Raw genomic sequence first — 13,638 nt, 5'->3', positions numbered from 1 at the left:
ACCAGGCCGCCGCGCGGCCCTTCGGGGAGAGCGCGCCCAGCCCAGCCGGCCAACCGTCGCGCGCGCCATCGCCGGAGGGCGCCGTCTGCAAAGCTGGCCGCGGGTACCGGAGACCGTGCTGAGCAAAGTTTGCAGAGGTCTAAGACCGCTCTCCGAGTGACCGGAAAGCGCGCTCCGCAAACCCGCCGCACGCGGCCTCCTCATCCAGGCGACCAGGCGAACTGAAGAGCGCGCCCAGCCGACTTCGCGGCTCTGGACGATGGGGCGCTCGTCGGAGCCCCCAGCTCCTGCCCTCCCGTTGCTGCCCGGGTCTACACCTGGGCTTCGGCCTCCACACCAGCTCCAGGACCCAGTTCCCAAGGCCCGAAGGCGCCTCCCCCGCCAGACCCTGACCCCAGTTTGCGCGGGTTGCGCCCCTCGGGGGACTGGGTGCCCACATCTGCAAGAGCTACCGTCGCCCAGGGGCCCGCGCTGGGAGCCGCCGTGGTCTCCCGCCTCCCAGAACTTGCTTCGAGTCCCAGGTGTGCCTTTCTCAGCCTTGGGCAGCAGGACGCTAACTCCGTTTTCTGCAGAGCGCGTCCCCAGTGCCTAACACGGCCTGCTGGCCTGGATGTAGCGCCAGAATCATTCATGGACTATTTATTGAGTGCCCCCATGTGTCAGCCGCTGCGTACGTGGCCGTGACTTGGCCTAATGTGGGAGAGTCAGTGTAGTCCCCCCAGCACCACTTCACCCAGGCGTCTCCCACATCTGCAACACCCACGCACCCTCCCACATTTGTCCTTTTTCAACCTTCGGCCTCCAACTGAGGCCTCCAAGGCCTTGCTCTGCGAGACTCCTCAGGGGACCAGCTAATGAACACAGTCGCACTGAGGTGTAAATAGCTGAGGAGAAATTACAGTTTTATTCACACCAGAGATGTTGGCTGTGAAACTGTCAACGCCTTGAGTGAAAGGAGTGAACCTTCGTGGTGTGACATCGGGCAAGAACCACATCTTGTCTTTTATTTGCTCTCCTCTGGGACTGAGACTTCAATATTGTCGGTAAAATCTCACCAGGTAAGGACACTTTCTTGGTTTAAGAAAGACTGGTCCCAGGCAAGGGTAAGGGAGTAATTATAATTTATTAACTTCTGCCAGAATACTGAATTCCTGAATATTTTAAACAAGCAGTTACACAATTTCCACTATGGCTGCCCTATAGGCTGACCTTTTGTGCCACTCCCACCCCCCAATTCCTATGTTGAAACTTAATCCCTAAAGTGATGGCATTAGGAGGTAAGGCCTTTGGGAGGTGCTTAAATCTTGAGGGTGGAGCCCTGGTGAATGGGATTAGTGCCTTTGTAAAGGAGGCCAGACAGAGCTCCCTGGCCTTTTCCGCCGCAGAGAGAAATTGCAGTCTGCAACCCAAAGAGGGCTTTGACTAGAACCCAGGCATGCTGGCACCCTGATCTTGGCCTTCTAGCCTCCAGAACTGTGAAGAATAGATTTCTGTTGTTTATAAGCTACTCAGTCTGTGGTATCTTGTCACAGCAGCGAAAACAGACTAAGACAGGCTGCACTACTCTCTTTAATACCCATATTTGTGGGACTTCCCTGGTAGTGCAGTTGTTAAGAATCTGCCTGCCAATGCAGGGGACAGGGGTTCGAGCCCTGGCCCAGGAAGATCCCACATGCCACGGAGCAACTAAGCCCTACTGAAGCCTGTGCACCTAGAGCCCGTGCTCTGCAACAAGAGAAGCCACTGCAATGAGAAGCCCGTGCACCGCAACAAAGACTCAATACAGCCGTAGATAAATTTTAAAAATAATAAACTTACGTTTAAAAAAATACCCATATTTGCAAAATATCAGGCAAACTAAATTATTTTAGACACAAAGATAATTTACTTTTTGAAGGAATTCAGTTGTGAATCATGGGAGAAATGAAAAATCCTATTAGTAAGGCAAATAAATTACTCTTTAATTTATCTGATTTATAAAATTGTTTTTGCAAGTTATTCCTGAAATATGATGAAACGGTGTTAGATGTGGAGGAGCCTTAACAACTAATCCCTCTGCTCATATTATAGATAAAGAATCTGAGGCACAGAGAGGTTGCCAACATCACAAGCTTTCTAGTGGCAGAACCAGGATCAGGTTGCCTAGAAAAATAATGAATTTTTCATCCACAAGAAGGTTCTACCATAAATTATATCATGCAATTGTTAAAATGTGTTGCACACAGGATTTCATTGCTGGCTCAGGTAGAAAGACGGTTTGAAGGAAAGCTTTCTTTTTTCAGTTCTGTAGTGTAGACTGGCATGGGAACTCCCAATGTATTGCTCCGAGGCTGGATTATCACTGTACCAACACATAAAATCACAGATATGTGAAAGGGAAGAAACAATTTTGAACTTTCCCTCTATAATAATTGTACTGACCCTTTAGACCCAAATGATATTCTCTTCTAATTGTATTTCCTGTGTTTCTCCAGCCTTGGCCCATATCATTGTTTTCTGCTTCCTTTCCAAACTCACATGAGTAGAGCATAAGTCTTCCTCTTCACCCTAGAAAAAGAGACCAAGAGATCCAGTGTCCGGTGGCTTCTTTGGGAAAGGACCCTCGTGTTGACTCTCCCCCCTCCGTTTCCTGCCTTCTTACTTCTCTCCCTGGGACCATACTTCTGAATAAAGTCCTTGCACATAAGCCTTTGCCCCAGGTTCTGTTTTCTGGATAACCCAGGCTAACACACATTGTCTGAACCGATGCCGGGGGGCAGAAGAGCATGTGTGCTCATTGGCTGAGGCTTGGAGGACCTCATGTAATCACTGTGACAAGGGGGAGGGGCTGTACTGGATGTGAGAGGGGTCAGCTGGGCACAGGGAAGACCATCCACAAGGTCTATCAAGCAGATGAGGGCTGTGTGTCTCTTGCCAGCAACAAGGGTTCATTTTAGGTCCTTAAACTGTCCCATTTCCAGTTCTACGGGGTTGTTTTTCCTCATTATTTCTGATACATAATAAGTGCCTTTTAAAAGCAGAAGTGATGGTAGGAGTCAAATTTAACATCTTTCATTTGGGCCATCCTTGTTTTCACAAGGGTGACTGAGAACTTGTAGCAGCGATGCAATCACAACCTTAGAGGAGTGTTAGTTTTTTTCTTTAAAGGAAATCTGGCTGCGATTCCTCATCCCTCCGGATGGGGGCAGAGTTCTTTCTCTGTGATTGCTGGGGCTTCCAGCCCAGGTCCAGGTAAGGCTGGAGAAATCCCACACAGAGCAAAACGTGTGGGGAACCTATAGGTCTTAGTTCTTTGCCTTTGCTCTTCCCCTTTGTTCAGGCTGCCTTGTATCACATTTCAGCCTGGGAGTCTTCCTGGGTCTAGAGCCCCTACGTAGAGCCTCCTTCCCCTGCTGAGAAGGCAGCGCTATGCCCACTCTCCATCTGTGGGGAATTCACACTGCACCCTCTCAGTGTCATGGCAACGCTGCTCTTCTTCACTCGCTCTGTGGCCTCCTCCCCCTGGTTCTCCCAACACAACACAAAAGCACCACCGATTTCTCTCTGCCCTACCTGGGGTCCCTCCAGCAGAGTTTCCTTAGAGCCTTTTCTTTAGGCCACAGATCACTAATTGGTAGCCTGCCGTCTCAGTACTGCCCATGTTTCTGTTTTATTGTTTTATTCCCGGTGTTATACAAAAGAGAGAATTTCAGGTGCAGATGCAGATACCTGGCTTTTCTGGAAAAATCATAATATTAGGCGATGCCGGGTACTGATTGCCTCATGACAGATTGCTGGCGTGGAGTGGTTCAGATGGGACATGTGACCTATGGCTTCACCTCTGTCCCCTGTAGGTATTTTGGTGTGAGTGTTAAGTTGATTTCTTTGATTTGATAAATACTTGTTGAGCCCCTTTTCCATATCAGACCTTGTTCTAGGCACTGGGGATACAGAAAGGACAATAAGGACCAAGGCTCCTATTTTGATGGAACTCATGTTTTGATGGAGGAGACGGATAATTTTTAAAAGTAGATATAGTGGGCTTCCCTGGTGGCGCAGTGGTTGAGAGTCCGCCTGCCGATGCAGGGGACACGGGTTCGTGCCCCGGTCCGGGAAGATCCCACATGCCGCGGAGCGGCTGGGCCCGTGAGCCATGGCTGCTGAGCCTGCGCGTCCGGAGCCTGTGCTCCACAACGGGAGAGGCCACAACGGTGAGAGGCCTGCGTACCGCAAAAAAATAAAAATAAAAAAGTAGATATAGTAAGATTTAAGGGGTCAGGTGGTGGTAACCGCTGTGAAGAGCATAAAGCAGGGGGAGGGTCATAGAAGGCAGTGAGCTGAGGGGGGGGGGACAGGTGTGATGCGGTTTTTTGTAAGCTGTTTCTGGAAGGCCTGTTTTAAGTGACATTTAGGTAGACCCCTGAAGGCAGTGAGGGGCTTCACAAAGCCAAGAAGAGAGCTTGTCTTCAAGCTGCTCCCTTTCCAGCCTGGGAGGCAAGGACTTCTTGGAACGGTCCAGGATAGCATACAGAAGCCGGCACTCAAAGAGTTCTCATCTGTTCTTAGTTTTGCATTCTTGCAGAAGCTGCACACGAATTGATATCTTAACAAGTTTGCCGTCCTACTCTTATAAACATCTTTATTTATTTTTTTAAGTTTTATTGAATTATAGTTGATTTACAATGTTCTGTTAATTTCTGCTGTACAGCAAAGTGACTCAGTTACACATATATATACATATATATTTTTCATATTCTTTTCTTTTATGGTTTGTCCAGGATATTGAATATAGTTCCCTGTGCTATACAGTAGGACCTTGTTTATCCATCCTATATATAATAGTTTGCCTCTGCTAATCCCCAACTTCCAGTCTTTTCCACTCCTACCCCCCTTCCCCTTGGCAACCACAAGTCTGTTCTCTATGTCTGAGTCTTTTTTTGTTTCATAGATATGTTCATTTGTGTTGTATTTTAGATTCCACATATAAGTGATATCATATGGTATTTATCTTTTTCTTTGTCTTATTTCACTTAGTATGATCATCTCTAGGTCCATCCATGTTGCTGCAAACGGCATTATTTCTTTTTTATGGCTGAGTAATATTAAACATTTTTAATAGACAAGGCTAAATTTCAGATATGGCATTTACCCTCCTGTGGAGTGAGTCAATCCTGTTTTATTTTCTTTTGCGGGGGGAGCTGGACTTTCTGCTTTACTCACCGGCCTCACAGAGCAAGCTTTCTCATCTGGTCGTTGGATGAGGGTGTGGTGTATGCCTTCGAGTTCTTTTCTTGGATTATGATCACAGTTAGTGTTAAACTACTACATGCTGCCTGATCGTACACGAGGACTTGGTCATCCACTTAGACGTGATGCTGTTGTGAGTTCACTTTTCTATTTAGGGAAGCGTGTCAGCTGGGAATACCTCCACCTTATTTCCCAGACGCATGCGTGCTGAGCGAGTTGCCAAAATAGCCCTTTGAGTAAGTGGCAGCTTTAAAAACCATCCAGCTGCTGACTTCAAACTAGAAGGTCAGCAGAGGAAAGTGGAAGTTGGATTCTGAACGGTCAGGGTGCCCACAGAAATTTACTAGGGGTCGGGATCTTGGAGACTTGAACAACTAGACTGGGGCTTCTCCTTGGATTTCTTACTTGTTACCTATCTTTGTCTTCTCTCTTCGGACTTCAAGATGAATGTGCAGGCTTGCTCCAGGTGTGGGTACGGAGTATACCCTGCTGAGAAGATCAGCTGTCTAGACCAGGTCAGTAGACTTTTCTTGGCCTTTGGGAATCATAACAAACATGAGAAATTTATCTTCTCACATATGGACATGTGGGCTTTTTTAAACCACCAAAATAAGATGCTTTCCCCACCTTTCTTCACTTCTACCCATTTCTAGCTACATCTCCTGTATTGCCTCAAATTTTTAAAATTCATTTATGTATCGTAGCCATGTGTGTGTGTGTTTTATCACCATTTTATCACTAAAGCTCATTTGTTTTTACCCTGAAATATATTAAGAATCCTGAGTCTGAAAAAAAAAGGTAATTTTGCTAAATCTTTTCTGTTTGATTTCTAGATATGGCACAAAGCATGTTTTCACTGTGAAATTTGCAAGATGATGCTATCGGTTAATAACTTTGTGAGTCACCAGAAAAAGCCATACTGTCATGCGTAAGTGTTTGACGCCTCTTCCCACCACCTCTTGAGTTGTGTTTATCTTTTTTTTAACAAGCAGCCAACCGGAGGTTCAAATCACACACTCCAGGGTTAAATCCAAGAAATGCCTTCTCAAAAGTTTTTACTTCCATACAAACTTCCATACAATCATTACAGAGACCTAAGACGGGATTTTATGCAATGGACAGAAAGTTGAAAATTTCAGATTTCTTATAAGTAAAAGATCAAATCTATCCACTACAACCTCATGTCAAATTATTAAATATTGTGCAGAACAGTGTGATTTCCATGAATATGCATGAAGCTTTAAAACGTTTTCTTTTAAATAATTTCAGAATCCTTTTCTATTCCTTCAGAAAGTTTTTAAGTGATCATTTCCAGTTAAATTTGGTCTTTAAGTTAAATAGGTTGAATTTATTTGATTAGCCTTTGTTTTCTTTAAGACGCATTGCCTGGAAAATCTTGAATTTAATTATTAGGTTTTATATTTTTGATTTAAAAAATGACTCCGCCTTTAAGAAGAGTCAGTCATCTTGGATAAAGCACAGTTCTAATTTTGGCTTATATCTACTTTTTGTAGCCATAACCCCAAGAACAACACTTTTACAAGTGTCTGTCACACTCCATTAAATCTAAATGTGAGGAAATCTCCAGAGGCCATTTGTGGGGTAAGTTACTTAATTTTGAATTTCAAAATAGCCTTTAAAGAAGATTTCTTAGCTCAGGCACCTGTTAGGATTTTAAGTGTCTCTGCCTAGATGTGAACCTGCCCATTTTCTCCACATATACAAGCAAAGTATATTTAAGTAACAAATATTGCTATTTGCCCTACCACAACATAGAGGCCAGTACACAGGATAATCTAGCTTGAATATCTGAGATCCTTGAATCTATTTTAATCTCTCTGTGTCTGCCAGCTCTGGACACCTTGATGCAATAGGCTGTGCATACACTAGGTGCTTAATACATAAAACAAAGTTTATATAGTTGGAAAGTATTACAAAAGCCTTTCCTTTCTGTCCCCATGATATTTTGGTACAGACATTGAAACCTCTAGTTCCGTACTCTTAAATCTCTCCGAATTCAGTAGTGTTTCAGTTTATTTGCAGTGTTTAAGATCTCTTTCCCTATGGGTAGTGGTAGGTCAAAGATATTTCTATTTGGACCTGATGTTTGGATAGACCAGGAGGCCATATTGATAAACCAACCTCTTTTGAAAAAACAACAGTAGAGTTTTGTCAAATAACTGTTGATTAAATGCTTGCACTTATTAAAATGATGAATCATTTCACTTCCCTCCCCCATGCTCCACAACAAGTTGTTTTTTGGGATGGACCTAGCAGCTTTCTAAAATTAGAAAGTGACACATGAGGTGGAAGGCTCTCTAGTAATCTGCCTTCCTCATGTTACCTCACCTCATCCTGACTCTCCGGCCTGCCCAGGCCGTGTCCTCCTCAAGAAAATGGTTTAGATTGAGCTTATCATTACCATGTGGCTCTCTACACAGACGGCCAAGTAGCTTATTTCACTAAATGCTTTGCACCAACTGTGAGTTTATTATTTTTACAAGCTTATATAGTATTTACTGTACAGTCAGTTCATTTAATACCTTACAATCCAATAAAGTAAATACTATTATTATCCCATTCTACTGGTGAGGAAACTGAGGCTCAGAGAGTTGTTCATATATCATTGATTTCTAAGGATTAACAAGCCTTAAGAATTCACAAGCCTAGATTACTGAGAAGGCAAATTCTTTTAGGATTTTGCTTTCATCTCTGTTTGTTTGGTTTTTGTTGTTGTTTGTTTTCATCTCTTTTAGTCTAAGGGCAACTACACAAAATTACAATCAATACTGCATTTAGCTCAGTTCGATAGAATGCCAGCACTCTTTGAGGCCCATTATCTGTGTGATCTCACTTTTTCTTCACAAGAACCCTCTGTAATATTATCTCATTACGGTTGGGGAGGCTGAGGCTCAGAGAGATTAAGTAACTTGCCCAGTTTTACCCGCTAGTTCAATGGGCACAAATCCAGCTCTTTCTCACTCTGGGACCTGTATCCTAAACTGCTCCATGGGTCTACTCCCATGTACCTAGCGGGTGGCAAACTCTCTAGGAGGAAAAAAAAAAGCACTTATTTATGTTTACAAACATCCAGATATTTCTGCAGTTCTGGGGCCAGAGTTTGACAGATTGAACACAAGGAGACGTACTTATACATCAGAGTACTATTTGTATTTATTACAAAAAGATCCATAATATCTGTATCTTTCATCCTATGCGAGGTGTCAACTGGCATGGCCCCCTTATGCTCTTACAACAGGTCACACAGTATTTACCTTTTTTTGAGGTGGTAGTGGATTCACTTTCTTTTTTTTTTTTGTGGTACACGGGCCTCCCACCGTTGTGGCCTCTCCTGTCGTGGAGCAACAGGCTCCGGACGCGCAGGCTCAGCGGCCATGGCTCACGGGCCCAGCCGCTCTGCGGCACATGGGATTCTCCCGGACCGGGGCATGGACCCGTGTCCCCCGCATTGGCAGGCGGACCCCCAACCACTGCGCCACCAGGGAAGCCCAGTATTTACCTTTTTTTGAGGTGATAGCGGATTCACTTTCTTTTAACTTGTATGACAGGCCCAACCTGGAGCAAGATCATTGCTGGTTCTGTTTCCAGCCACAGACAGTGATGTGAGCTTCTCAGGAAGCCTGTGTGTGTGTATTTGTTCGCATCTATGTAAACATATGTGTATGTGTATAAAAATGTATGTGTGCATGTGGGGAGTGTATGTAGGTATGAATATGTGTACACGTTTATACATATGTGTGTACATGGTGCATACGCGTGTGTGTATGTATATGTACATGTGTATACATATCTGTGTGCACGTCTGTGCAGGTGTGTGGTGTGTGTGTGTTATCTGTGTGTGGTGGATGTGTGTTTACATGCATGTGTATGTACATGCATATGTGTGTACATGCGTATGTGTGCATGTGTGTACACGCATGTGTGTGGGTGTGTACATACATATGGGTGTGTAAATGCATGTGTGTGTGTGTGTACTGAACAATTGACTGCTGAGACCCCTTTCTCCTCCTTTCCCACCAGGGAAAACATCTAATGGACAACCATGTCTGTTCTAGGCCCCAGATTTTTTTTTTTTAATAAATTTATTTATTTGTTTATTTTTGGCCATGTCGGGTCTTGTTGCTACACACGGGCTTTCTCTAGTTGCAGCGAGCAGGGGCTACTCTTCATTGCAGTGCGAGGGCTTCTCATTGCGGTGGCTCCTCTTGTTGCGGAGCACGGGCTCTAGGCACAAGGGCTTCAGTAGTTGTGGCACATGGGCTTAGTTGCTCCACGGCATGTGGGATCTTCCCAGACCAGGGCTCAAACCCATGTTGCCTGCATTGGCAGGCAGATTCTTAACCACTGCACCACCAGGGAAGTCCCCAAGGCCCCAGATCTTATAACCATTCTAGGGAGTGTGGTGGATTACTTTCTTACTCCCTTTTCTTCTCTGAGAGACTTTGCCAATTGAATAAAAAACAGATTCATGGTGCACATGCTAAAATTAAAAAAAAGGAAAGAAAGGGATGCTTCAGTAATGGTGATGAAGGAGAAAAGTAAAGATTTTAAGTTGGCATTTGAAGCAGGTTGACATTTTTCTGTTTTTAAAATGTCATTCTTTAAAAAGTAAATGAATAAATAAATATTTACTAAGACAAAATTTCCTGTTTGGTAGGTGTGAATGGAACTTTTAGCAAAATAGAGCATCTGGGTTCCCTTCTATTTGGAGAATGCACTTCAGCCCTTAATGCTTCCTTACCCCACTATTAACATTTATGGCTTTTTCTCTCTTCCTGCTTCCTCTGAATAATCACGAGTCCTGTGAAAGGTCTCTGGGGAGGCAGGCACGGGCCCCCACACCGCCACCCCCCGCCCCATGATGGATTTGTCCTGTGAGACGGGACAGCAAATACGGCTTCCTGTTTATTTTGGTCATGTGATTCTGATTCCGTAAGTCAATGGCTCTCAAGGAGGGCAGTTTTGCCCCCCAGGTGATGTCTGGGGACTTTTTTGGGGGTCAGAACTGGGAAGTTAGGAATACTGTTGGCATCTGGTGGATAGAGACCACCTATCCTGCTCAGCGTAGTGCCGTGCACTAGACAGTCCCCCCAACAAATAACGAAATGGCCCCAAATATCAGTGGAACTGCCAACAAGAAACTTTGCCTTGAGTCTGTGTAATGTTTGTGGTAGTTTCTCAAAATCCAAGGGAAAAAACATGTTAAGATCTCTCAGTTTATCTATTTTAAAGTATACATATTAGTGCAGCATTAAGCAAGTCCAGACAAAGTGCCCTTGACAGGGAACTAGAATTCCTGGATTGTGAACCTGGCTCTGCTAAATCATTGAATGTTTTCAATAAGTTCATTTCTCTTCTCTGAGCTTCTTTCCTCACCTGTAAAATTAATGACTTAAACTTCAACTTGTTAAAGTTGCAGGTTTCTGGGCCCCATCTTGGATCTCATACATTATAATATCTGGATTTGGACTTAAGACCTGATTTTTTTCTTTTGTTGTTAGCTCCTTTTATGTTCTCCTCAAGAAATCTTTGCCTATTCCAAAGCCATGAAGATATTGTTAGATGTCAGTTCTCCTCAAATTGATCTACACATCCAATGCAATCCCAGCCAAAATCCTGGTGTTTTTCATAGAAATTGACAAACTGATTCTAAAATTGATATGTACATACCATGATTCTAGAATGGCCAAGAAGTCTTGAAGAACAAAATCAATGGACTTAGGTTACCAGATTTCTAGACTTACTATAAAAGTAGTAGTAATTAACTCAGCATAGTATTGGTGTAAGAATAGACAGACAGACCAGTAGAAAACAATACGACATCCAGAAATAGAGCTGCACATATGTGGTCACTTGAGTTACAACAAAGACACCACTGCATTTCAATGTAGCAAGAATGATCTTTAAATAAATGGCACTGGAGTGATTGGACACTTGTGTAGAAAAAAATGAACCTTGATATCTACCTTATACATAAAAATCAACTCAAGGTGTGTTATAGATCAAGATGTGAAAGGTGAAATTTTAAAGCATAGGAGAACAGCTACATGAATTTGGGGAGCCAGCATTTAACAAGCTCCCTGGGTGTTGCACAGGCTAAAGTTAAGAACAACTGCTCTAATGTCTAGTGTTTTCTAAGCTGAACACTTGGTGTTGTGTGATTAGCTCGTAGAGATGTTGCCTTTTTTAATTGCACTGCTAAATAGAGCTTTGCACACAGCAGGTGCTTTCTGTGTGCCCTTTGGCTGGTGGTACAGATGAAGCTGTGGTGACATTGACAGCTGTGGCTTGTAGTGCAGTTAAGATGCTTTGCAGTTGCGACTTAGGATCCCCGCCCCAGTTTAGCTGTATATTATTTGTTTCCTTTCTCTTTTCTGATGGAAACATTACTGATAATATCTTCATTGTGCAGATCGATGACCAAGACGATGGCAAACGGTTTAAATCGTTTTTTCACTGGGACATGAAATCCAAGGATGGGGCGGCTGCACCTAACAGGCAACCATTGGTGGATGAGGTGAAGGAAGAGTTATAAATGGGTTTGGAAACAGAGAAAAGAATGACACACTATGCAAATGAAATGTATTATCGGTATTACTTCTAGAGGGCATTGGTTACACTTTCTTTTATCCAGTTTGTAATTCCAGCTGTCTGCAGAAGACCCAGCATCACCTCAGCCATATCTGCTCCAGTCCAAGCTCACTGACTTCTCCCTTCCAACCACTGTGTTTCTGTCACTGGGATCAGCCACCAGGCTGGAAGCCAAGGCTGCCCTTTCTTCTTCTGACCCTTCACTCAGCTCCACCCCTTCCCTCCCATTTCACTGTCCCAGCTCTGAGCCCCATCATCTCCTGCCTGGACCTTTGTGAGGACCTTCCCTCTCCTGGGTTTGCCCCTCTCCAGCCTGTCATATGACATTGGTCACACACATCTTCCTGCTTGTCTCTGATTTACTCTTCCCATCACCTGAGAATTTGTGGTCATTCTCTGTTGACAGCCTCATCATTTCAAAATTCCCAACCATTTGCTTTTAATGATCCACATAAAACAGTCCAGACAGTGCAAAGCTAACCCTTTGTCCACTATCTCCAATCCCAGTTCCTTCTGTAGAGGTACCCATTGTTGTCAGTCTTGTGGGTATCCTTCCAGACTCTCTCTCCTCATTTACAAATTAATATCTATATAATTTATTTTTTAGTTACTTACATTTATATATGACTACTGCCACCGATTGAAGGACCTTTAATAAGTTTTTTAACCATTCTTTCCTTGGCTTTAAGTTCAATTTTTAAGTGAACTTCAAAGAGTTCCTGATTCATAGGACTATTGTAAAAATTAAAAGAGTATATAAACGTAAGGATCTTAGAACACTGGTTGGCACAACAAATGTCAGCTAGTATTTCTTATGGAAAATTATAGATGTATATTTCTATTGAAATGTATAATTTTGTTTTTCCATGAAACAATATGCATTGTTTTACAACTTGCATTTTTCGCTCAACAAATACCCTGGAGATGTTTGTATGTCAGCAACCTTTTAAGCTGTTGTAGGTGGGTAGATCATGGGTGCAATCATTAAGAGAGGATGTATCATGCTTTCTTATTGATGGGCAGGGTTATTCCCATTTTTTTTCTGTTATGAATTTGCAGTGAACACCTTTGTGCAAGACCTCTTTTGGACACAGTGAGAGTTTCTCTAGAATAGATAATGGAAAATGAGCTTGCTAGATCAAGAGTCTGTGCCTTTTTAATTTTAGTAGACAAACTGTCAAATTTCTGTCTGTACATTAAAATGGCTGTACAGGGCTTCCCTGGTGGCGCAGTGGTTGAGAGTTCGTCTGCCGATGCAGGGGACGCGGGTTCATGCCCCAGTCCGGGAAGATCCCACATGCCACAGAGCGGCTGGGCCCGTGAGTCATGGCCACTGAGCCTGCGCGTCTGGAGCCTGTGCTCCGCAATGGGAGAGGCCACAACAGTGAGAGGTCCGCGTACCGCAAAAAAAAAAAAAAAAGGCTGTACATTTTATATTCCCACAGGCAGAGTATGAGAATACCCGTTTCCCACAGACTCACCAACACTTGGTATTACCAGATAAAAGTTTTAACAACGTGTATTTTGTTGTTTGAATTTAAACTTCCCTGATTGGGAGTGTAGTTGAGCATATTTTCACATGTGAATTATCTGTCTTTCCAGATCGCCAAAAGATGGTCTGTGCAACTTGCCCCACCTCCAGCCCACTTGTTTCCTCATCGTTACTCCCAATTCCAATCAAACCCACCTCCTCATGGTCTTTCACATGAAGCCTATCACTGCCTTCATGCTTTTATTCATGGCAGTCCCCACTCCGAGAATTTATTCAACATATATGTACTGAGTATTATATGCCAGGCA

General features: G+C 43.7%; 1 protein-coding gene across 6 annotated transcripts in view; it reads left to right on the top strand.

The window, feature by feature from the left end:
- Positions 1–5,507: 5,507 nt before the first annotated feature.
- Positions 5,508–13,638, top strand: part of LOC132507355 (nebulin-related-anchoring protein-like) — a 70,298-nt gene continuing 62,167 nt past the window's right edge. For 4 of the 6 annotated variants that reach the window (XM_060126619.1, XM_060126617.1, XM_060126616.1 and 1 more), the window contains exons 1-4: positions 5,508–5,741; positions 6,060–6,154; positions 6,741–6,828; positions 11,660–11,764. In XM_060126619.1, coding sequence (XP_059982602.1) covers positions 5,670–5,741; positions 6,060–6,154; positions 6,741–6,828; positions 11,660–11,764 — 360 coding nt within the window. In that variant the 5' untranslated portion in view covers positions 5,508–5,669. The remainder of the gene's footprint in view (positions 5,742–6,059; positions 6,155–6,740; positions 6,829–11,659; positions 11,765–13,638) is intronic. The other 2 variants (XM_060126621.1, XM_060126620.1) reach the window with 1 other exon arrangement.

The sequence above is a fragment of the Lagenorhynchus albirostris genome, chromosome 16 (assembly GCF_949774975.1).
Source record: "Lagenorhynchus albirostris chromosome 16, mLagAlb1.1, whole genome shotgun sequence".
Classification (NCBI taxonomy): domain Eukaryota; kingdom Metazoa; phylum Chordata; class Mammalia; order Artiodactyla; family Delphinidae; genus Lagenorhynchus; species Lagenorhynchus albirostris.
This window is presented reverse-complemented; position numbering and strand designations above follow the sequence as displayed.